Raw genomic sequence first — 25,617 nt, 5'->3', positions numbered from 1 at the left:
CAAAGTAAAAAAAAAAAAAATTTTTTCCCCCCAAACTATTGGGATAAACTAACTTTGTTTTGCCTAGTCCCAAACACACCCAAGCAAGCACTGGGTGCAGTGGGGTTCTCAAATTTCAGGTGCCATCAGAATCACCTGGAGGGTTTGCTAAATCACACACTGCTGGGCCCCACTCCCAGAGTTCCTGACTGCATGTCTAACAATATCCCAGGTGATGCGGATACTGCTGTTCCTGGGACCACATAGACTTTGGAGCTGAAGACTGCACCCGAGTGCAGTGACAACAGGCCTACAATAAAATCACATACTCCAACAGCAGCTGCCCTGGCGGACTGGCAGGGCTGTTTTTAAGAATCCAACGAGATGGCTGTGTGAAAATGCTTTGGAAACATGAGTTACTCTTGAGTTATAATTATATAAGAAGTAAAATAATGCAGGTCTTCTTATCTCAAGTTGAAATACATTTGGAAACACCATTTCCAAACTGAAGACTAATTTCTCAAAGGAATTCAGTGATTCCCTGTATGCTAAAATTAAAGATTCTAAACACAAGACATGTTCAGGATACAACTGTAAGAGGTTCTCCTTATGGGCTTTGGTCTGTCAAAAATAAATACTATTATACATAAGATGGCTAAACAACAAGGTCCTATTGCACAGGGTACTATATTCAATATCCTGGGATAAACCAAAATGGAAAAGAATATGAAAAAGAAGGTGTATACACACACACACATAATTGAATCACTTTGTTGTACAGCAGAAATTAACACAACATTGTAAATCAACTAGACTTCAATAAAATAACTTAAAAAGTAACTAAATAAATAGCTGAGTAAATAAATCCGATAAAAACCATCCCAGGAGGTTCCATGCCTGTTCTCTATGGGAGTATTCTATGGACCTACCCCAAACCAGTTCCATCACTCAATCTTGTGCTTGAGAAATGAGTCACCAAATTGTTTTCCACAAAATGAATAAAATACACATCTGTATGATACCCCACACTTCCTAAGGTGCTTTTGCTGACACTGACTCCATTTATCATACTGGAAGTGGCAGAAAGGTTATCTTACTAAACCAAGAACAATTTTCATATAAAATGGTTGACTCTGAATTATAAACTACACTTGGGGCTCTTTTCTCTTCACACAGGAGACCTAACAGAGACCTGAGAGAGAGGTCAATTTCAAGTATGTTCTGTGAGTGAGAAAAATAACAAAACCTCAAAGATGGCTTCTTCCTCCTGGCACTCAATGATGAAAGGGGCTGTACACGAATGGCCAAAAGGGTGGGACCAGAATGAAGTGGAGGATGGCACTGTCTACCAAAGCTTATGCTCCTGCAATATCACAAATCAGTCCCTGGATTAATAATAGCAACCCAGCTAATAATGAATGGTCCACTTAGATTTAGAATTTCACATATCCACCATTATTCTCATCCCCTCCTGATTCTTCCACCATTATTAACTTTTTTAGGTTGTGTCCTTGGAGATTTCTGGCTTAATGAAGGCTAATTCTTAAGTCCTCACACCTTGAAAAAAAATGTGGTGAAGCAGTAAGAAAATCTTTTACTGTTCCCCAAATCTCATGTCAACCAACTACGATTGTTGTTATATCCTGCTTGTTTAGAAGGCAGGTACTTGTTTTTTTCTAAATAATTAAAAGAGTCACTTCTAACTTCAAATAAATTTTAAGTCTTGGACTGAACAAAACTCACAAGGCAAAGTATTTCTTGTAATGAAGAACTAAGTGGACAAAAAGGATGACTTTTTTCTATAAATTTTCTATTGTTAGAATACTTTGCCTTCTAAAGAGGACTTATTGAAATTGGGAAGTGTAGTTGTGGAGGAAAACACTAGATTTGGTACATGACATATTCTGGTAGGTTCTTTAAAACAACACTCACAGAACATAGAGAGTGAGAATAAACACAAAGCTAAGTGAAATCTACAGGATTAAGTGCCCTGGTGTACAACCACATGGAGTCTCCTCTTTGAGGACCACTTTCTCAAATGGTGGGATTCCTCACTGGTTTATTAATTTCTTGTTTAAGAATTGTTGTTTAAGGTTTTCTTTCGTGTTCCATTTTGCTGAATCATTAATTTTGAAGGCTAACTTTTGCCAGCCAGAAATTTTATGCGACAGTGATTCTAAAATGTTAAAGGAAAGAAGGAAGGAAGGAAGGAAAGGAGGGAGGGAGGAAGGTAAAAAAGAAAGAAAAAGGAAGAAAGAAATGTAGCGTTGTTCAATTGAAAGTACTCTACACAGGGGTCTAGCTTAATGCTTATCTCATGGCTTTATAGTTCTTTCTTGTACATTCTAAATTGGATGAAGAATAGTTAACATTATCTAAGGATTTAAATATATTTACTCTATCTGAAAAGGATATGTCATCAGATATAACAATTACTAATTACTCAGGGTCAGCTGAACATCATTTAGACAGTGCAAATTACTCAGATTAAAAAAAAAAACATCTGCAAACCTGCATTATGCTCAAAAGAGTGAGTTTATACAACAACAATAGGACTTTACAGGTATGTATATGCACTGCTTTATTATTTGTCAGACTGTTTACTACATACAGTAATATATATTGATCCTTTATAGCTAAGTTTGTACCTTCAATTTTCCATTTTGGAAAAGAGAAGAGCTTGGATACATTATACCTAAGAGGCTTAGCATTTACTGTTCCCTCTGCCTAAAATACTCTTCCCCATACCTGCCTGGTTTGCTCTATGACTTCTTCCACTTCCTATCCAGTAACCTCATCACAAAAAGACCCGCCCACTCCCTATCCCCCTTACCCATTTCTTTCCCCCACTTATCGCCGTTTGAGATACTCTGTATTCACTTATGTGATTACTGACCATGTCCCTGCACTAGAATACAAGCTCCAGGGAGGCAGGGGCTTTGTTTTGTTCATAACAGTACTTGTTGCATTGAAAGAGCATAATAAACACTTGTTTATTAGGAAAGAGAATGATAAAACCTACTCATCCTCACAAACTTTGGAAGGATCAGGGCATGTCACTTAGTATACTGACAAACGGGCTACAAGAAGAGATCTGTCTTCTTCAATTCTGTCTCCATTTTGGCCAAGACTGAGCATGGAAACAGAAGGCAGCCCATATACTTTCTTTTATAGATGGCCAAGCTGTTAGGCAAATACTACAGACTTGCTCCCTGCACCAGTCTGTTCATTAGGCTCCAGCAGGCTGCTGAAGGAGCAGAGGTTTCTTTATTTTGGTTGTAATAAGATATGACCTTTCTCACATCAGAAGCTTGAGAAACACACTTGCTCGTGGCCAACATAGGTTAACTTTCTTCCAGGACATTACTGAAGAGGAGGGACGGAGCCTTTGATGGAGCTTGCTTCAATGTCCCAGGTCACCTTGGTTCATTTCACTCCAGGCTCCCCAGTGGAGATGGACACAGAGGGCAACCTTGAAGGACCCGTGGAGCTCATAGCACTAGGGGTGGGTCAGCATTTCCTGAATTAGAATCGAGCTGACATCCAGCTCTTACAACTAGCGCTTCTTCATCTCTTTTTAGCTTTAGTTTCCTTATCCACATAGACACCTTACTGCCACCTTCTGAAGATGATGAAACGGAGGCCCACAGGAGGGATATGTCGCACCCAAAGTCACCCAGCTAGTTAAATGCAGAAACAGCACTAGAATTCAGAACCAATGCTTTTTCATTTATGAACTTGAACTTAATTTTCATGCCCCTGGATCTCAACCTTCTCAGTTTCAAAACTCTTCAATCATTGGGTGCCTTTGTTGGGAAAAAAGATCCCATGGATCATTTAAGTAAGTAGCAGGGTCAAATTCTACTGCTGGGTAGGGAAAGGGGCACAAGAGGAAAAGCCAAAACTTGACTGTAATCAATATGACAATATAATGCTCCAGAATTCTATTGCTAGCTGTTGTAGAAACTACTTATGAATGAGATAAATGATGTTACTTTTGATGATGCAAATAAAATTTACAATTATAGCTTTAGTAAGTACCATGAATAATGCAGATTTATTAATTTATTCACTAAAGATAAACTTTCTGACAAGACTAATCCCAGAATCTTCCAACCCTTCTCCTTTTCTTATGTTCAATCATTTCTGTTAATTTAATTTTCTTTTTCTCCATCTATTATTTCTGTTTCTTTCCATTTTCTTCCCTGTGAGATGAAGTTGGACAGTATAGAGATTATCTTGACAGTAGAAATGGGGAAACTGGAACACATAGGCGTTAGGGATTGCTTAACACAGAGAAAGTTAGACTGCAGTTCACTCATCTGTATCTTCCATTTAGCCGACTCTGTCAAATCTAAATAAGCAACAGTCGGGATGTACTGCCAGTCAGGATAAGGCATTATTCTTATTATGCAGAACCATACTCCCTAAATCATATTTATTAATAAAGGAATTCACCTATAAATAATATCAAAGATTTCATTTCTTTTTGTGAGCAAAACTTCTGAAGGACATTCATAAAACAAAAAAGATACAGAGCCAATGGGAAGAAAGAAGTAATCATTTTTAGTAAGATGTACAGAAAGCCTTTCTTGCAGCCCACAGCCTACATATCTACGAAACTGGCACGATGATTATGTTTTTCGTGAAATACAGGAGTCTGTAGAAAACTGAAATACTTCAGAAGCGGATTTATATCACCTTGTCTTTATCATATCGTGCAGAAGTAATTGTAACAAAAATGATGACGAGGATAGCTAGTATTTATTGAGCACTAAGTACCAGGTACATATTATCTCATGGAATCCTTCAGGTAATAACACTATGAGGTAGGAACTCTTTTTACTCTCATACAGATGAGGAAACTGAGGCAGTGAGAGGTGAAGTAAACTTGTCCAAGCCTAGCAGCCTAGTTCTTCCACAGGCGATGCCATGATCATGGGCATGGGAGAAGTTCTCTTTCTCTCTCTAAGGGGTGGTTTTGCTGTCTGCACAGGGGTAAAGCGGACCTACCGTTCTGAAGTCCTCTTCGAACTTGAAAGCCCCGCCTCCCGTGGCACAGAGAGTCGTGTGCAGGCTGGAGAAGTTCTTCTCGCTGCCCATCTGGATGAACCTGTGCATCGCGCAGCTGGGAAAGCGGATGAAGTGCAGGTTCCCCTTCCGCCCACACATGGTCAAGTTCTTCAGTTCCAGGTGGACGTCGCGGATCCCGGTTTTCCCATAAGCCGTGTTAGAAGTCAAATACTTCCTGATGCTCTTCAGGTTCTCCACTTCCTCCTGCTCCTCTTCAGCTGTAATATCCTTCGGTTCAAAGTAGACCAATTTAACCAGCGTCCCACCGATATCCATACCGAACCACGGGAACGCTAGGGGACAGAAAGACAGAGTGCCCTTGAATTCTAGACAAAGAAATGGGCTGTTTTTGAAGAGTCAATAATGAAATGCAGTGGTGTCACATCTATATGCACATTCACGATGCAATTCACCTGAATTCAACTGTGGCTAAAAGAAGAGACAGGGGAGGAGAAAGTCGCACTTTACATGGTGCCGGTGATTCTGCCTACATTCCGCTCAGAGTCGGCCTCAGAAGTGAGTGTGAGATGAGAATAGGATTCCCTAAACCAGTCTCAATTCCCACGTGCTTCTCAGGGCTCCAGAATCTCACCAAATAGAGTGCAATCCCCAAACTTAAAGATACATATTGTGCATACACTCAGGCTCCCAAATGCCATTTTATCAGAATTTCAGCCAAAGAAACAGTGATCTGTTCTGATACCAGAGGAAACACTGGCTATGCTAGGTGTACCTAGAGATGGGATGTTGATCTCTATGCCTCACAGTGTCTTCCTAGGGCACTCTTCGATGATCATTTTTAGAGCATTCAATTTTTGCCTTCATGAGCTGACTTTATATGATGTGAGGCCACAGCTTTAGGCTACAGAATAAACAGGAAGGAGAAAGGAGAGGGAGTGGGCAGTGAGAGCTGAGGGTCAGACATGATGATCCCTATGGCGACAGAATTCTCAAAAGAACATCGAGTTACAACTCCCTTCTTTCATTAAGGAGGGGTACTCTCTCCATCTCAAATGGCCCACCCAGAAGTCCTCACCTTAGCTGTGTCTCCTCTCCCACAGATTCTGATTTAATTCTGGGGGAGGACCTAGGCATGAGTATTTTTTTTTTAAGTTCCCCAGAGATTCCAATTTGCAGGCTTGCAAACTGCTAAACCATGAGAACGACGACCACTGACCGTCAAGCCCATAAATAAGCACAGCTCCTGACCAGGTCTGCAACACAAAGGCATGTTTTGTGTTGTATTTTTATATATAACTATAGATTTATATTTAATCTGCTGGAGAGGCTTATCTATGACAAAATGAATTTCCATTGTAGTTATTTTTATCATTATTAAGAGAATGGACTGAACTCCCTGAACAGGCTGGCTTTATTTCGAGGCAACCTGGAAAGTTAGCGCCAGGCCATCAAATGCTCTGCAATGAACACAGGGCAAACCCAAATGGGATCCAAAATGTGGAGTCTCCCTTTTCATCTTCCTCAGCAGACTCCATGGGCTACATCTGAAACTTCTATTAAAACTGAGTTTAAAGACTCAGGAAGTAAAAGTGGCTTCTTTCAAAAAGCTTATTTTATTCAGTCCTAGAGAACATCCATTTGATCCCTGGCCAGACTATGCACATTACACCTAGAGATTACATCGGCAGGAACATAACTGGGACCCAGAGGACTTCTTTTGCCTCGGCGGCCCCACTATTTAGCTCTCTACCTTGGTACCTGGGGAGGGAGGAGGAAGGAGTACAAAGGAGGAAGCCATTCCTGCACACAGAACCTTCTCTCCTGTGCTTCCTTGTGGTCCTTTTAGCTGTAATGCAAGCCAGCTGCTCCCCACTTGGTAAGCAGTAACTCTAACGGTATAGAAAAATAAAACCCTAAACCCCAACAAGATTAAGAGCAGCAAATTCCACTGACAAGACCAAGTTAACAAATGTCCTATTTTCTTCACAGAAGTTTGCAAAGCAAATCCCACACAGTCCAGGGTAGGGTGGGGCATTTGCTTATCCTAGTAGGAGAGAAGAGAAAACTAGAAACACTTCATCCCTAGCTCATAGATGACCTTTCTGGGTCCCTTTTCAAAAAATCCGTGTCAGTATGGTCCAGCGTAGGTAGTAGGTAAAACCCTGATTTAGGATTCAGAACAACTGCTTCTCAGAAGCAGCAGCCAGTAACTGACTCCCTCCACCTCTCTGGATCTCAATTTCCTTACCTGTGAGAGGAGTGGATTTTGTAAAAATGGCCTCCAGTTCCCTCCCTCCCATAAACTTTCCAGGGATTTTTTAAGAGAAACACACACAAAATCACATCTACCCCTAATCATATAGGCCAACCAGAGCCCTAGTTTAAACCCCACTGAAATATGCTATAGTATGTCAAAAGGTGCCAGGGCAATGCAATCGGGGTTGCAGGTATAATCAATTCTTATCAAAGCAGGAAAGACCTACTACTGGATAGGATGGGGAAAGGTATTCTGGAACATTGCTAGGATAACTATTTTTGAAAGACGCTGGCAACATCTATTAAAATTAAAAGTATATACACATTTTCAATGCAGTTAATCCCTCTCTTGGACCATATTTAAAAAAGGACCAGTATTCGAGGATGGGTATAAGGAAGTTCACTGAACCCCTTACAGCAGCCAAATTTAAGGAAAACTAAAAAACAAGATAAAAACAAATTGGAAACAACGTGCATGCCCTTTAACAGAGAAACTTCAATAAGGCATGACTTCCAAACCATGAAATATCAGGCAGACATTAAAAAGAACGAATGAGATCTATACTAACCACCCAAAGAGATAACCCCAATCTTCTGTTAATAAGAAAAGCAAAAGATACCTCGAAGTGCAAATAATTTATTTACCCTGTCTGGTCTGAAAAAAAAAAGGAGGGGAGGAAGGGAGGTATGGAGGGATGAAAGATGGCGGGCAGGCAGGCAGAAGGAAAGCCCTTAAGTGTTTATGATTATGTGAACCTGAAGGAAGGTACAGAAGGCCACCCCTGCAGGTTGTTAATACTGTCAGAGGCTGGAGGGATAAGCAGGCTGTGTAAGTAGAGGATAAAAGTCAGGGGAGGGGATGAAAACATTCTACACTTAGAACTTTCAGTATGTGAAGAAGTGAAAAAATAAGAATTCAGTGCTAATAGAAAATAGGAGGCATCTCAGCACAGAATGGACACAACAAGTTGTGTGTGATCCGGAAATGCCCCTATGTGGCCTTTATTTGGTTGGATATTGTTAAGTACAGGCAGTTGAAAAGAGGTCTCACTTTTTAAACGTGTCAGGGGACAGCTAAGCATTTTATAAGTTATTTACAATTTCAGTTTCTTCTTCCTGCTTCACCTCCTGCACAGTTTTGAGCCATTTCAAAGCTTTTATTATAGCAACTCAGCAAAACAGGGGGGAAGAGCGTAGAGTATTGAAAATTCAGTTAAATGTCATATTAGCAGTCTGGGTCAAGGTAAAAGGGAATAAGGATTTGAAAACTATAGTTTAAATGGCAATAGAACTTGCTTTCACTTACCTATATTCATTTCTTACCTTGATGAAAAATTAAATGCTCTTCTATTCACATTTTAATGCTTTTATAGGACACTGTCATATTTTAAATGTTCAGTTTTATTTATCTTCCTGATATCAAGGTCTACCTAAACTACACTTCCCATATACAAGCTGTGGATGGAGATAAAAGAGAAGGGGAAAGAAGAAATCTCAATGCAGCTATAATCCATGACTCACATTTTCTTTAATCCAGGGTATGCAGATGCTTTGATAAATTCAGCTGAACCACTGATAAGCATCTGTTCTGTGTTTGCCAGAACTTATGCTCATTCTAGATACAGAATATTCGCATTCCCCCTTTACTCCTCCCTTTTAAACCCAGATGCCTTTTTTAGTTCAGACGTCTCTACATCAAAAGGACCCACGTCGAGAGTTGATGTCGAAATGACTATCACCCCCTAATTTAGGGCCGACTGCGCACCATCCAGATGCTGCGACTGGGTGGGACTGCGGGGTGCTCTCCTTTGGGGAGGGAATGAGTATTTCACCTCCAGGAGGGAGAGTGAGCCAAATATCTGGTAATCAGAAGAGGAAACTGTGGTCGTCACTAGCGCTGCTTCCTCCCTTCCTTCCTGGCCCATGGGGTCTGACTGCAGCTCCTGGAGCTGGGCAATGTGCCTGATCTGGGCAGTGAGTTAGGAATGGAAATGGTGTGTGTCAATTCCAGGCAAGAGCACTTATGGCTAGTGGCAGACCTTGCAGAACTCTTTCTCTGTTACCTTCCATCAAAATCTTTGGCTGGGAGGGGAGAGAAAGAGCGAGAGAGAAGGGGCAAGGGAGCCGGGAGCGGCCGGCGGGCGGGAGGCGGCGGCAGAGGGTGCCCATCGTCCGACGGGAGCTGCGCGGAAGCCCCGCGCCTCCCCGCGCCCCTCACCGACTCCCGGGGCGCGCGGCGCGGCGGGCCAGGGCGGGCGGGGGTCTCCCGGAGGCCGCGCGCCCAGAGCTGCCCGCGGGGCTTGGGCGGGGCGCGGGGCCCGGGGGCGCGCTCCCCGGCGCTTTCCTCTCCCGTTGGGAGCTGGCGGCGGCGGCGGCGGGCGAGGGCAGCGGCGCGCGGGGCCGACGAGGGCGGCGGGAGGCCGCGGAGGAGGGGCTCGGGCCGCCATGGACGACAAGGCGTTCACCAAGGAGCTGGACCAGTGGGTCGAGCAGCTGAACGAGTGTAAACAGCTCAACGAGAACCAAGTGCGGACGCTGTGCGAGAAGGCGAAGGAAATTTTAACAAAAGAATCAAATGTGCAAGAGGTCCGTTGTCCTGTTACAGTCTGTGGAGATGTGCACGGTCAATTCCATGATCTTATGGAACTCTTTAGAATTGGTGGGAAGTCACCAGATACAAACTATCTATTCATGGGTGACTATGTAGACAGAGGTTATTATTCTGTGGAGACTGTGACTCTTCTTGTGGCATTAAAGGTGCGTTATCCAGAACGCATTACAATATTGAGAGGAAACCACGAAGGCCGACAAATTACCCAAGTATATGGCTTTTATGATCAATGTCTGAGAAAGTATGGAAATGCCAATGTTTGGAAATATTTTACAGATCTATTTGATTATCTGCCACTTACAGCTTTAGTAGATGGACAGGTATTCTGCCTCCATGGTGGCCTCTCTCCTTCCATAGATACACTGGATCATATAAGAGCCCTGGATCGTTTACAAGAAGTTCCACATGAGGGCCCAATGTGTGACCTGTTATGGTCGGATCCAGATGATCGTGGTGGGTGGGGTATTTCACCACGCGGTGCTGGCTACACATTTGGACACGATATCTCTGAAACATTTAACCATGCCAATGGTCTCACACTGGTTTCTCGTGCTCACCAACTTGTAATGGAGGGATACAATTGGTGCCACGATCGGAATGTGGTTACCATTTTCAGTGCACCTAATTACTGTTATCGTTGTGGGAACCAGGCTGCTATCATGGAATTAGATGACACTTTGAAATATTCCTTCCTTCAGTTTGACCCGGCACCTCGTCGTGGAGAGCCTCATGTGACCCGGCGCACCCCAGACTACTTCTTGTAAATTCCTCCTGGGAAAACCTGTCTTTGTATGTGGAAGTGTACCTGGCTTTTTTAAATATATATATATATATATATATATATATTTAAAAAAGAAAACAAAAAAAGCAACAGTAATGTATGTGTTTCTGTAACAAACTGGGGTCTGTCTTGGCATAAACCATATCATGGACCAAACGTGCCATACTAATGATGAGCATTTAGCACAACTTGAGACTGAGATTAGTTCAACACTATGTTCTAGATCAGTCGGTCTTAACAGTTTGCCTGCTGTATTTGTAGTAACCATTTTCCTCGGGACTGTTCAAGCAAAAAAGGTAACTAACTCCATCTCCTTTTGCACTTATTTGGAAATTTTAGTTAGACTGTTTAACTGGCATGGATTAATAGGGTTGGATTTTTATTTTTAAGAAAAATTCACAAGCTAACTTCCACTTAATTCATTACCATTTATTTTAATGAAATGTATAACTGAGAAAAAGATTCTTGGGAGTATGTTGTCATAACATTTAAAGAGATTTCCCTTCATTTAAACTAAATTACTGTTTTTTGTTGATCTGCATATTTCTGTATATTTGTCATGACAGTGCTTGCATTCTACTTGGTGTACTGAGCAAATAAACTTTCCATTTTAAACAAACAAAAAAAACAAACAAAAAAATCTTTGGCTGGTTCTTCCTCTGGAACCCTCTCTCTCCTGCAGAACCAGATCTAGGGACTGCCAGTACTGCTGATGAACACGCGGTAGCTGACTGTGAATAAAAAGGTATGTAGGCTCTGCTGCATTTATTTGTCTAAAAATTTCTCCAAACACAAACCTGGATGGGCAATTTGATAGTAGTTAAAACCCTGAAATCTGTATTCTACATAGCGTGGTGAAAATATTTTAAAATTTTATTGGTAGTCGATGGCTTTAAGACGAAGCCTGTTTCTTAAAGACCTTTTCAGAACACCAGAATAGTCTCTGAGGGGTCTTTATGCTTCTTGCAGTAAATTTCAAGGGTTACACAATGAATTCCAAATAGCATAAATGAGTAAAGACTGAGAAAAAAAACCAAAACCAAAATCAAAAACAAAACAACCACACACAAACACAGAGAAAAGGTTTCCTACCACTCAAAGAAACAATTTTAAAGAGCTAAAGGAGTCTGACATGAGAAAAACTACCTCCTCTCAAACAACCAGCCACAGAGCTGTAAGGTGTCCCTGGTGAGGCAAGTTTCCCTACCATGGGTATTTCTTCCGGTGTGTAAAGTAGGTGCCCAGGGCTCAAGGCTAACTCCTCTGTGCACAGGTCTGACTCAGCACCCTTGATGCTGTCATGGACAGTTTACCAGTTCTCCCTAGGTTCACCAAGTTGAAATTTGTTATAATAATTGTGAATAGGGAGCAAAAGGACTGAATTTCTTTCCCCACCATTTGTTAATAGATTTGTTAAGTAAACTATTGATAATAAATAGGTGGGAAAGGTGTTTGAGGATTGTGTAATCAACAGAAGAAAGAGACTTTTTAAGCACGTGGGAGATATTTTTACACTATGTGAATACTGATTATGTTCAAGTTGCCTAAGGACCTCTGCAAGTTAAAAACACCACCACGACCACCTGCCTCAACTTAGATCCAGGTGTGTAATACAAACTGTATTTCTTTAAAAATTTCCCGAGTGCTAGCCTTCCCTTTACTATGTCTAAATTGTTGATAGTATAATGAAATTCTTTGCTAATGTATTCATAGAAACACTGAACTTGAACAGGTGGAAGGGACCTTTGATCTAGTCCAACACCCTGTTTACAGATAACAAAATCAAGGTTTAGAAAGATCAAGGAATTACCCAAGGTCAGTCACAGTAGGTAACAGAACCTATTTTCAGTTTCACGAGCCAACAAATCCCCCATTTTGCTCGGCTAGTCTGAGTTGAGTTGTCAGTCACTTGCAATGGATAGAATGATTGTGGGCAAGTTTCTTCCTTGAGCCATTTACTAATCTGTAAGATGGAGGCAGACTAACCCAACTAACCAGAGTTCTGTCTCGTTCTCACATTCCATCAGCCAAAACACACACACACACGAGGTCCCCCAAAACCATACTTTTAACAGCATAAAACGTAAGAGTTGAGAATCTAAGAACTATTTAAGGACCATGAAGAAACTGGTAAATGTAAGATTTAATAAAAAGGGTTTCCATAACATTGTGAGGAAACCCATAATTATTGCACACAGAGCAATCTGCTAAACATTAAATACTCCCTATGCAGAGAAACTCGAATCATGGTTTCCTTCAAATTAATGCATACCAGATTTCTTTAGTTTAAATTTTAAGTCCCATGGCAAGGGTACAAGAACACAAGCACAGAGTACTAATGGGGATATAAACTGTTGGAATCCTTCCTCTGGGCTGTTTGGAAATACACATCAAAAAGCTCCATTTAAAAAAAAAAAAAAAAAAAAAAAGCTCCAGATTCCCATGCCCTTTGATACATTAGTTCCACTTTACCCTAAAGAAATAATTATGCATGCATTCAAAAATTTATCTTAAAAATAACATTAAAGTTTTACTACTACTAATGAGGAAATGAATTTAATGTCCAAAAATAGAAGGCTGGTTAAATAAATGATTAGCCATTAACACAAAGGAACAATACATCACCATTAAAATCATTTTGTAGGATGACAATTAATGATGTGAGAAGAATGTTCATTATATACTGTCAGGTGAAAAGTGTGGGTGATTAAATGGTACATTTCATACGATTACAATTTTGTGTAAAAATTAAACAGGTATTTACTCCCAGAAAACAAGAATAGAAACTTCAGGCCAAAATGTTAACAGGCATTGTGGATAGTGGATTAAGGTTTTTTCTTCTTCTGGTGTTGTTGTTTTTCAATTTTTACAATCAATATGTTTAATCTTCATAATCAGAGTTATTTTAGAATTCTCAATCAAAAACTCTGTAATGATGCAAAAGAAAAAAAAAAGGTTTTTATTTTGCTTCAATGAGCAGAGCAGATCTGTGGTCTTGCGCATGAAAAAAAGTATGCCTGCATTTCTCATCTCAACAGTTCCTTCCTTTCTCAAGCAATATGCTGCCCATATCAAGCCTATTACCGAAATCCAAGATGGCAATATAAAGAAGATGTGGTCTATATATGTATATACAATGGAATACTAACTTCTCAGTCATAAAAAAAGAATTAAATTTTGCCATGTGCAACAACATGGATGGACTTGGAGGGTATTATGTTTAGTGAAATAAGTAAAACAGAGAAAGACAAATACTGTATGTTGTCACGTATGCGGAATCTAAAAAATAAAACAAACTAGTTTTGAATATAACAAAAAAGAAACAGACTCACAGATGTAGAGAACAAACTAGTGTTTACCAGTGGGGAGAGGGAAGGGAAGAGGGGCAAGACAGGGGTAGGGACGTGAGCGGTACCAACTATTAGGTATAAAATAAGTTGCAAGGATATCTTGTACAGCACAGGGAATATAGCCAATATTTTGTAATAACTATAAATGGACGATAACCTTTAAAAATTGTGAATCACTATATTGTACACCTGTAACATAATTTTGTATAGCAACTATACTTCAATTTAAAAAGTTAAAAAAAGGAAAAAAGAAAAAAGAAAAAAAAAGAAAAAAAGAAAAAAAAAAAAAGAATGACAGGGAAAGCCTGACACCCCAGAGCAGAGTCGTTTAGCCAGTTAGATGCTTGACATCACCAGGGCTCCTTCAGGTAGGAAGAGACCTGATTTACCCCCCTGCTGTCAAGGCAAACCTCGTATATTAAACTTGGCAATTCAAAACACACTTAAGGAAGCACAGGTATGTTTGTGGGAATGGATCACCATGGGTTAGGCCAAATACCCCTGTACAAATACAATAACCCTTCTTCCACTGACACAGCCTCAGATGCCCATCAACTTTCTCCCTCTCACCCAGACAAGGGTGGGAACAAAAGGGCTGATCCTATTCTCATATGCGGAAGGCGAAAAGAACAGTGAGGGTTCCTTTCAGAACTCCCAAGTCAGCCATCAGAACTAACTTCTGGATTTCACCATCTCTGCCACGCAGTCCCCAATTAACTGTTAGGCACAACAGGTTCGGTGCCCTACAATATTTTTAAGCACTCATAAAAATACCGTAATTTCTTTTAAAATCAGAAGAAAACGTGAATTTTCAGGTCAAAGAAAATGTTTTAATACATCATATCAACACATCCATCTTTATATCAACAGAGTCATAAAATAACCTTTTTTACTTTTTTTTTATGGAGCAAGGGCCCCACAAAGGCAAAAGTGCCTGAGGTCCGTGAAAGTTAGGCTCTGTTTATATTCTGCTCTACACCCAATGCCAGGTTAGAAATGACATGATACCCGACCAGAGTCTACTTTGCATGTGCAATTTGAACTGGATCTCTACGATCTGTTTACAATTCTGTTTCCTGAAAGCAACTTTCGTTTTAGTATTTTACGCAACTAAATTTTAAAGACAAATATTTCAATTATCTTTATTTTTTAAAACTGGCTGTATTCAACCACAGTGTTTCTCAAATTTGCCTCATCATAAAAACCATCTAAGGCACTTGTTAAAAATACAGACTCCCTGGGACTTCCCTGGCATTCCAGCGGTTAAGAATCTGCACTTCCACTGCACAGGGCGTGGGTTTGATTCCTGGTTGGGGAACGGTGTGGCCAAAACATAAAAAAATAAAGAATCTCAGGCCATTGCTTGGAGAGCCCAAAGCAGTGGGACCAGAAAAAATGCTTTCAAGGAGGGGCCCCTGGAATTCTCACAGGTCAAGTTCAAAACCACATTTCCTGACGAATCAAAATGAACACTCTAAGCTGGACCACAATTTGAAAGTGACAATCAGAGTTTGAATGAGCTGCCTTTGCTCTTGCCCAGGGAACTCAGGATGCCAGCTGAGGGCAACGCACGGTAATGACCTGGGTGACGTTTCATTCCCAGGGGGACTTGGAAACATCTTATCGCTTGTTAATGAAATTATTTCTGGGCAATTTATAACATGAATGCCACAGGTGATTTTCACACTTTAAATACAGCTTCTGAAATTTCCAGTTACCATTCATCCAGGACTAAACCCCACGGATATGGGTCTAGAAATGTTCCACATATAATTAAATTTCATCTATGTGCTCCTCTCTCCCAGTGGCTTCCATTTTAAAGGCAACCAGGCATTCTTCCATAAAGAAGTGAGCTCTGGCAACAGACCTCATGTATTTAGGTCAGCCAGGCAGATATTCTTTGATTTACAACCATGGCACAGAAAACCACATGAAATCAGAAGAACAAACAGATACATCGACATAAAAGCTATGTCACTTTCTTTTTTTAGGTCAAGATTTGGGATGAACAAAAAATCTTGCAGGGCGCCATTCTGGTGGCACCAGTAAATGTATTCTTAGCTTGGGTCTGGGCCAGGAGGAAGCAGGGACAAGTTGGAGGTACACATGAGGGATCTCAAAACGTCAAATCCATGAGGTTAAAACAAACTTTTCCTCGCGTCTCTTCCTGAAGTCTCTGAGAGGCTCAGTGAGGTGCAGATTCTTTCCCGAGGTCCCAGAGCCTCACCATGCCACCCTCTTACGAGAGAAATCAAAGCAGAGAGAGGGCTGTCATTCCAGTGACCACCAAGCTCATCTTCTCCCCATCACCCCTGCAGTCAAGCCCCATATTTCTGTTACAGATCTTAAGGAGGGGAAATAAGAGGCAGATGAAATTTGTTTCCCATTCCATAGCGATGTTCTCAGGCTGAGCAGGGGAGCAGGGTGGGAGTGAGGGAGAAACACAATTACAGACAGTGATGGTCATTGTCCCTACTTCTCAACCAGAAGCTGCCTGTCCTGCCCAGTCTAGAGGCGAAGGGAAGGTGAGTATCAACCTTCCATGTGGTTCTCATCTTCAATTATACCACCTTATTCATCAGAAATACAGTCTGCGCCCTGAAAAGAAGACTCCACAGTTTTGACCATGCAGAGATATGCCACGGGGACCTGAGCACCTGTGTGACTATCTCCAGTGTGATCATTTCAGCCACCAGGGCTAATCCCAGCATCCACCCAGGAATGGTTCTTCCAGCTACCTAATGCCCTGTACTGAGGCTCAAGATGGTAATCTCATTACATACTTAAACAAATCCCAGTTTAAATCACCAAGAGGTTTAGCTTTCTGTCTTGACAAGCCACCAGTGCATGCTTAGTTACTCTAGGGATGCTATTGACAATTTAATACCAGGGAGTGGTTAATTAAAGAGGCTTCAGGGAGAACGGCATTGCTAGGTGCAGGGCAGAACAACAGGGCTACCAGAAATGGGCTTTGTTCATTATTTTAGCTACAAAAGCCTGGCAAGTCTTTCAAGTTGAGATGGGTGGGGACTGAGATGTGCCAACGGCTCACGTGGCAATGCAAGCTGAAATAAAGAGGTCACAAGGACCCTCCAACAGTCTGAGACCAAGCTACATGCTTATGCCTCCACCGATTCACTGAATAGATATTCTGTTCCTATAGACAGCGGGAGGCACTGTGGCAGGATACAGCAAAGAACCTGCTCCCCTGGGACTTACGTTCTCGTCTGCAAGGACGGATCCTAATCAAGAATGGTCTGGAGAGACAGAGTGAAAACTCTGCTATAAGTGAAATTCACATTGTCCTTATAGCATACACCAAATTAAAACAATCCTTTAATATTTACAAATGGCAGCAGCTCTTTGCTGGGTTCCCTTTTGAGCACAGTAACTATCACAAAGTAAAGCTTGACACTGCCTAGCCATTCAAGAATCTTCAAATTAAACTGGATATAAAGTTCTAACCTCCAAAGAGTTTCAAAATCTCAAGTTGTTAGTGTTGGAGAGACATTAAGAGCTCTTTTAGAGAAACGCACATCAAAACTACAATGAGATACTGCTTTAAACTCACTAGGATGACTATAATTTAAAAAATGGAAAATAAGTATTGGTGAGGATGTGGAGAAACTGGAACCCTCCCACGCCGCTGGTGGGAATATAAAATAGCACAGTCATTTTGGAAAACCAGTCTGGCAGTTCTGCAAGAGATTAGACATAAACTAGTATATGATCTAGCAAGTTCAGCCTCAGGTATATACCCAAGAGAAATGAAAATATATGCTCACACAAAAATTTGTATATGATATGGTCAGAGCAGTATTACTCATAATAGCCCCAAAGTGGAAACAATCCAAATGTCCATCAGCTGAAGAATGAATAACATGACATCCCCATACAATGAAATATTATTTTGCAATAAAAAGGAACAAAATACTGATACATACTATGACACAGGTGAACCTTGAAAACACTATGCTAAGTGAAAGGAGCCAATCACAAAAGACCAGATATTATATGATTCCATTTATATGAAATAACCACAATAGGCAAGTCTATAGAGACAAAAAGATTAGTAGCTGTCTAGGGTTGGGGAGTTGTGTGGGAAGAGGGGAGTGATTGCTAATACGTTTTCTTGGGGGGCGGATGATGTAGTCTAAACTTAACTGTGGTGAGGGCTGCACTCTGAATATGCTGAAAGCCACTGAACTGTACACTTCAAGTGGGGTGAACTGATGTGAACTGTAACTCAATAAGGCAGATTTTATAACATATATAAATCTCTGGCCCCAATTTCTGCATTTTATAGATGACGTTTAAGCCATAAATGCCAAATTACAAATAGTTTTTGAAGAAAGTCTTCCTAAAATGCATGACCCTCTTTCTCATATTCTTGAAGAAAATCTTAGCTCTTTTTGATGACTCAGGTCATGTGAGAATCGATTACTGTACCCACTATATACCCCTGCCCTCAAGAAGCACATAAACTTGTGCTTCCCAGGCTGCTACGGTTTGAGTATTCTTCTGTCTCTGTTATAGCTTTCTATGCTTTGCTTTTCAGCTAATGCTGTTAATTTCTTGGCTGCTGTGAGTGTACTGCAATGTCTATCCCAAACCTGCTATGTATGATTGCAGAGAAACCAGAAAATCAAGTCTGTTAAAGCTGTGACTTTGGTAGAAGTAAACAGACTCAGAGAGAGCCCAGGAAGTACTCCAAGTGTAAAACGCAGGAGCATCTCCAATTTTATCTACTTTCCAACAGTGATTTTTGGTGGCACAGAAGTGTTTGCTTTCTTTCAGGTTCTTAGCTGTCTTCTGGGTTATCGCTGCCAAGATGCCAGAAGTGATCACCACTGTGATTAGGAATAACCGTTTTTTTACTATAAGAATTTTTGTCAAAGGCACAGCCAGATATAATATCTAACTGGGAAAAGAGATTAAAACTTTACAAATATAAATATGAGTATTTAAAATGTTTCATTTATCTGGCACCATTTAGTTTGGGGGCACAATGCCCTTCTCTATCATGAAGAGATTTTCAAAGTCTTTTTTGAACTCTGGACCTCACATTTGAAAGGTCCAGAGTTTAGAGATAAAAGCAGTACATTCGAAAGATATAAAAGCAACATCTTATCTAAATTGATTTCTTTCTTTTTTAAAAAAGATTTATTTATTTAATTTATTTTTGGCTGTGTTGGGTCTTCATTGCTCTGTGTGGGCTTTCTCAAGTTTTGGAGAGCAGGGGGTCTACTCTTCATTGTGGTGCACTGGCTTCTCATTGTGGGGGCTTTTATTGTGGAGCATGGGCTCTAGGCTCGAAGGCTTCAGTAGTTGCAGCACAGGGGCTCAGCAGTTGTGGCTTGTGGGCTCTAGAGCGCAGGCTCAGTAGTTACGGGCTTATTTACTCCGTGGCATGTGGGATCTTCCTGGACAAGGGATCAAACCTGTGTCCCCTGCACTAGCAGGTGGATCCTTAATCACTGTGCAGGAAGTCCCTAAATTGGTTTATTTTCAAAACACATCACACATTTAATGTAAAGCTAACTAATAAGAATGATGTTCTGATGAACACGAAGGCTGGTAAATTGTCACTTATGGACAACAGCTGCAGTTTTAGGAACCTCAGCATCCAATTTATTTCTGTACTTTGTTTGGATCACACAATATGGAGACCAGCTTGATTTGCAGAGAGTAGGTGCAAATCCTAACTGGTTTTTGAACAGCTTTCCTTACCATCTCAGAGATTTCTTGAATCAAAAGTGATGCAGTAGTTTGAAAAGATTTACTGGAAATGTTTCACAAAAAGCTGAATACTAAAATACCTAAAAACTCCTCAGTTTGCTTGTAATAAATATAAAAACCAAACAAAAAGCATCTAAACCTTTTAAGTGCTAAAACTCTAAGACAACATAATCAGGACTTGACAGGTTATCCATTTACTTGCTGGAGCATTTGCTAAGCAAATATGCCTAAGCCTTGCCCAAAATTTGAGTGTGGTAACTGTGTGCTGAAGAGATGTATTAGCTTGTGTAAGTTTATGTGGACACAGATGCACAGGCCAAACTTCAAAATATACTTCAGAGCTGCACACTTGCCAATCAATGATCTGTTTATAAGAATTCAGAAGAAGCTTATTCCAGGGTCTATAAAAAATATGCAGCAGCATCGTACCAACTAACATTAAGGGCTTGGTATGTGCCAGATGCTGTGCTAAGAGCTTCACATGCAATATTTAATATAATTCCCCAAACGCAATCAGGTAGGCACGGTTATTATGCTTATTCTACAGATGACGAAAGTGACACTCAGAGAGGTTAAGGAACCCACCTAAATGTTAGTTAGGTGAGCTCCAGCTTTTTAATTACAGATTTTATATACACAAAAATATTTTTAAAGAAGAATTTTGAACAAAATATTTGGATCCCTTAAAAGTTCTGTCCTGTATGTAACTGATATATATCAAACATCTATTGACTGGAAAGTAAAAGAGCAAACCCAAACATTTTGTACACCATACTTACACAACTCAGCATAAAAAATGATATTAATAACGTTCCTAAATTATTAGAAGATATTAAATGACACATTGTTCCATCAAAGAAGGCAGGGATGTATAAAATGCATCTGAAGCGCTTTTCTCATAGAACTGATAAAGTTATAAGATTGACAACAGTAAACCAGTTCTGGCAGTTATATAGGTAAGAATTCACTGATGTTTAACTGGTTGGATCCCTAGGAATGCTTGACAAACAAGACTGATACTAGATAGATTTTGTGGTTAACATGAAATACAGGGTCATGAGTGCAGAGATTGCCTGGAATCACGAACATCTCACTAATTTCAGCAATACCCCTGTTCGTTCAACCCTGAATCTAGCCCCTCCAGATTCCCAGGCCTGAGTCCAGACCCACATCCTAACCGTCTTCATCTTCAAGATGAATGCTAGCTTGCCTGCTCCCACCCTAATGACTCCAGAGGAAAGGAGAGGGGTAGAATTCTCTTAAAACTGTTCCTAATCTCTCAATCTCAAGACAAAAACTAAGTACTGCTTCTAGTTCAGTGATTTTGGGGTGATTCCAAAGCACCTATTTTGGGGTTCAGGACCGTTTCATTCCAAGAATGAGGTTTCAAAATCTCAGACCATGAAGAAATGGTTAAAAATTAATCATAAACAAACAATAAAAGGTACTGACAAACAAAGGAATCTTCCAGGGCAACGTTGATATCAGGTTTTCAGCTATCAACAAATAGGCTGTAACAATTTTAACTGTGGTTAGATAACTGAATTTATTCATCTAATTGTGCATCATAAAACACTCTTGTCTCAACTGGATATAATACATTGTGAACGTTTTTAGCAAATAACAGATTATGGTTTTGTTTTTTTGACAGAGTTCTTATCTTTTAGATATATATATGAAAATATTTATGATTGAAATGATATGATATCTGAGATTTGCTTCAATATCATCCAGTTTGGGAGGGGAAGGTTTGCATGTAATAAAAAAGTAAAATAAGATTGGACATGAGTTGATAATTATAGAAGTTGAGTAAGAGTACTCAGCAGTTAGTTATCCCATATACTCTAGTTTTACATAATGTTTGAAATTTTCCTAAATAAAAAAAAAATCCCAACACCCTCCAAACATTTCTTCAGGACAGTGAGAGAATAAATGGAACAGAATGAGTTACCCTTGGAGTAAAATGCAAATGGGTATGAACTGGGGAAGCCCCTCTTTTGCCGGAGAGATCCTGCTTTGGAACCAAACATATACACCAAATTCCTTCTCCACTTGGTTTGGACAAATTTCAACCTGTCCACCCTAATCAGAAACATGAAATGAAGATATGCTGGCAACTTCATCCTGCTGTTTCAGCAGCATTAAATTCTAAATCACCACAGAAAAGTGCAAGGCTCAACTGGGAACAGATTTACACCTATTTAAAGAAAAATTATGGTGTTTCCCCATCTATAAGCAATAAGAGTGTAACCCAAAATAATTCATCATTCAAAATAAAAGCAATAGTGAAGTGTGAAATAAGTATAAAAAATCCAAAGTTATGATTTTCCTATGATTAATATTGGGTGCAAACATACACACACACACATGAACATAAAGACATGTATGATGTATGTTATCTCCCATCCTGCATTGCTGGCACGCTAACACCTGCTTGTTCTACCTATTGGGTCATCCAGCACTGAGCCCAACTATTTTTGTTGTAGGAATTTCAGAGGGAAAAAGGAAGGCAGATAATAGCTGTCCACCAAAATCTGAGGGGCATTTGTTCCAGAACCCCAAACCCCTCCCTGCACAGTGGATATCAAAATCTGTGGATGCTCAAGTCCCTTACATAAAATGGCATAGTATTTGCACATAACCTACACATGTCCTCCTGTATACTTTAAACCATCTCTAGATTACTTATAATACCCAATACAATATAAATGCCATGTAAACAGTTGCCAGTGCACAGCAAATTCAACTTTTGCTTTTTGGAAATTTCTGGAATTTTTTTCAAATATTTTTGACCTGTAGTTGGTTGAATCCACAGATACAGAACCTGCAGATACAGAGGGCTGCCTGTAATGTGATTCTAAATTCTACCCTTATACTACAGTAGGCTCTCAAACATTTGTAGAATACTTTCTTTGCTGAGAATGAGGCTTCATCATCTAACTTCTCATCTTCTGGCACTGGCCTACGTATCAGAGGATATATTGAGCTTTTTCTCATTCTCTGCTCTGAATGGTTTAACAATTCAGTTTGTATTACTGATGCCCTCTGGGACTTTTCTCTGAGTGACATGTGACCTGTATTGCAGTTAGTGATGTACTGGTAAATATTTAACAACTGGATCTCTGAAAATAAGTCCCTGATTTTCAGCATTTGCCAATTTCCATTGTGTAAATATACCTACTGTGGCCAATTTCAAGCTACCAACACAAGGACATCAAATGCAGATTTGGGAAGTAATGTGTACAACCAGCTCCCAGAGCCTGTAGAAGCTGGCTCCAGCACACCAGTGGAACTCTTGGTTTGTCCAGGATGGTCCTGGCATAATTATCAATGGTACCCTCTATCACTCTTTAAGATTGCTGATGAAACCTTATGTGGTCACTCCAAAGAATAAATCACATTTGGGTCACTTCCTCACAGTAGAAAGCTTCCAAGAAAGGTAAGAAGATGTATCTCCTTGACCAAACTGATACTACCTTCCTTCCCCTAAATACACAGTATCTTTTTAGGTGTTTTTCATCAAATGTAGGTAGTTGGGGACATATGAATGGTAAACAGCCTCAACTATGTTCAAGCCCTCTGACTCATACAATTTAATGACTTATGGAACTGCCATAGCATTTGTGAAAATCAAGTCATGTAAATGGCTTAAGGCTACACTACAGCTTGGAATCACATGAAACCAAGTATCACACACAGAGTCTTCCATAGTGTGTTGGCCCAAAGGAATTAAAACTGACTTAGCACCTGTGGGACGGAGGGGGAGTATTAAATCTCAGCATTCAAGGTCACCCAGATTAATACTTACCTGATTTCCTTTATAACAACCCAAAGAAGCTATCCTGCAGTCGAAACTTTAATACTTTCTGGTAACTCAATACAGCCTGTACTGAATCACATGGGTGATGGAGTCTGGCAGGTTAAGAGTGCAGCTCTTGGTTCTTCAGAGGGTAGGACCCCAAGGAAAAGTCAAAATAAAATATCTGTCTTTAAATATCTAATGAGCTATCATGTATAAGATAAATTAGATGTACTGTACTGCCAGGGAACACAGGGCAGAAATTATGAGGTGGATTTTGACTTAGTATAAGGAAGGACATCTAACACTACCCTCCCATAATTTTTATTGAGTGCTTATGTTTGGATGGAAGATTCACCATACTGCTGATGCACACTGAGCTTCAAGTCAACTAAGTCCATCCCTGCCTATTTCAGTCCTCGACTGCCTACCTCAGGTTGTAAAGGAGTTGTTTGTTCAGAAACCCCCGAGGATTCCCAGTAACTGGCACTGCCCAGGCTGGCCTCAGCTCAGAGAGGTCCACGAAGGTGGACTGTCCTGAGCCTCTATCTAAAGTCCTGTCACCTTAGATTCAGCATAGAGTCAAGGCACACCAGCAGGTTCACATGTTGATCTTGTGGGCAACAAGCACCCAGACACATCCATTTCATCATTTGCCAGAAAAAGTTTGCTAGGCTGAGGGTTAAAAACAAGGCCTAAGAACTGAATGCGGCTGTTCTGAATTCTGAAGCCTTGTTCAACTCATGCAGCTTTTATACAGGAAAAGTGCTCCCGTTCCTAATCTTTCTCCTCTCTTTGGTGCCTATCTGCCTCACTCAAGGGCTGAGATATCAAGCAGTAAAGATCAAAGGAAGAAACTTCCTGTTTTAAAAATAACTTTCTCCTGACACTAGATTAGCAGTAAAATGAATTACACAGTCTTCTTACTTACAAAGTTGCCAACATTACTCTCGGGCAGGGCATGCTTGCACTTTGTCTCAGGAGTTGCAGTAGAGCAATCTATGAAAGTGAGGATGAGATAAAGATCCGACACAGGCCATGTGTCCTGCTTCCAGAAACCTCAGAGGGAACTGGGGAAGCTTCTGGTATCAAAAGGTGATACCAGATTAGGCTGGAGGATACCCTAAAACCCAGTCCCCAAAAGTTCTCAGTCGGAGCAAGATGAGCTGATGAACGTCTTGAGATTCCAGAAATTTTTGAAAGCCTCTGTGACTAAACAATAGCAAGAATATTAATGCTCCTTCCACTACAGAACCCTACCCACACATCCTGGGAATCCACTAGGGTCCTGAGTCTGGTCCTCTGGCCCAGCAGAGCCCAAATCTGAGCTCAGTTTTCCCAAGTCCTGGAGCCCTCACTCATTTTCTTCATCTGGAGAAGGAGGATCCTGATGGTACCTGTCATAGGCTGTTCAGGCTGCTGCCACAGAAGACCATAGACTGGGTAGCTTATAAACAACAGAAATTTATTTCTCACAGTCCTGGAATCAAAGATCAAGACACTGGCAGATTCAGTGTCTGGGTGAGAGCCCGATTCCTAGGTAGCCGTCTTTTTGCTGTAACCTCTAGAGAACTCTCTGGGCTCGTCCTCATGACCTAATCACCCCCAAAGTCCCCACTTCTTAATACCATTATCTTGGGGGTCAGGATTTCAATATCTGAATTTTGGGGGGGACACAAGCACTCAATCGAGAGCAGTGCCTACCTCGCAGGGTGCTGGGAGTGCTGGATGAGATAATCTGTGTAAAGTGTTTCACTTTCTGGCAGGGTAAGTGTCCCTTAATGTTAATGCTGGCTACTGTTACTTCCACAAACACATGAATGAGCTTTTTGCCAAAGGTGTACTGACTGCATACACTTACCTCTTCTGCAAGTTTTACAGAACCCACTTCTTTTTCCCAAAATAATAATGTGGCATAAAAGAAAGCCAGCTAGCTGGCAATGGAGTTAGACTTGTTCTTGAATTCTGGCCCTGCCATTCATTGACTTCAGGCAGGTTCCTTCACTTCTCTGGGCCTTTCTTTCCCCATCTGTAAAATGGAGCATGGGAGTAGTGGTAATCACATGCT

At 40.6% G+C, this 25,617-nt stretch overlaps 2 protein-coding genes across 9 annotated transcripts in view; one reads left to right on the top strand and one right to left on the bottom strand.

Moving 5' to 3' along the window:
• Positions 1-25,617, bottom strand: part of PANK1 (pantothenate kinase 1) — a 103,629-nt gene that overhangs the window by 18,667 nt on the left and 59,345 nt on the right. For 5 of the 8 annotated variants that reach the window (XM_057735035.1, XM_057735036.1, XM_057735037.1 and 2 more), the window contains one exon: positions 4,993-5,345. The exons of the other annotated variants lie outside the window; for them this stretch is intronic. In XM_057735035.1, coding sequence (XP_057591018.1) covers positions 4,993-5,328 — 336 coding nt within the window. In that variant the 5' untranslated portion in view covers positions 5,329-5,345. The remainder of the gene's footprint in view (positions 1-4,992; positions 5,346-25,617) is intronic. 8 annotated transcript variants of the gene reach the window in all.
• Positions 9,622-11,279, top strand: LOC130853327 (serine/threonine-protein phosphatase 2A catalytic subunit beta isoform-like). The gene has a single exon (XM_057735041.1). It carries the CDS (start codon positions 9,715-9,717, stop codon positions 10,642-10,644), a length of 930 nt encoding a protein of 309 aa, XP_057591024.1. The 5' UTR covers positions 9,622-9,714; the 3' UTR covers positions 10,645-11,279.

This window comes from Hippopotamus amphibius, chromosome 5, assembly GCF_030028045.1.
Source record: "Hippopotamus amphibius kiboko isolate mHipAmp2 chromosome 5, mHipAmp2.hap2, whole genome shotgun sequence".
In the NCBI taxonomy this organism is placed as follows: Eukaryota; Metazoa; Chordata; class Mammalia; order Artiodactyla; family Hippopotamidae; genus Hippopotamus; species Hippopotamus amphibius.
The sequence above is the reverse complement of the archived record's forward strand: the minus strand, read 5'-3'. Positions and strand labels throughout refer to the sequence as shown.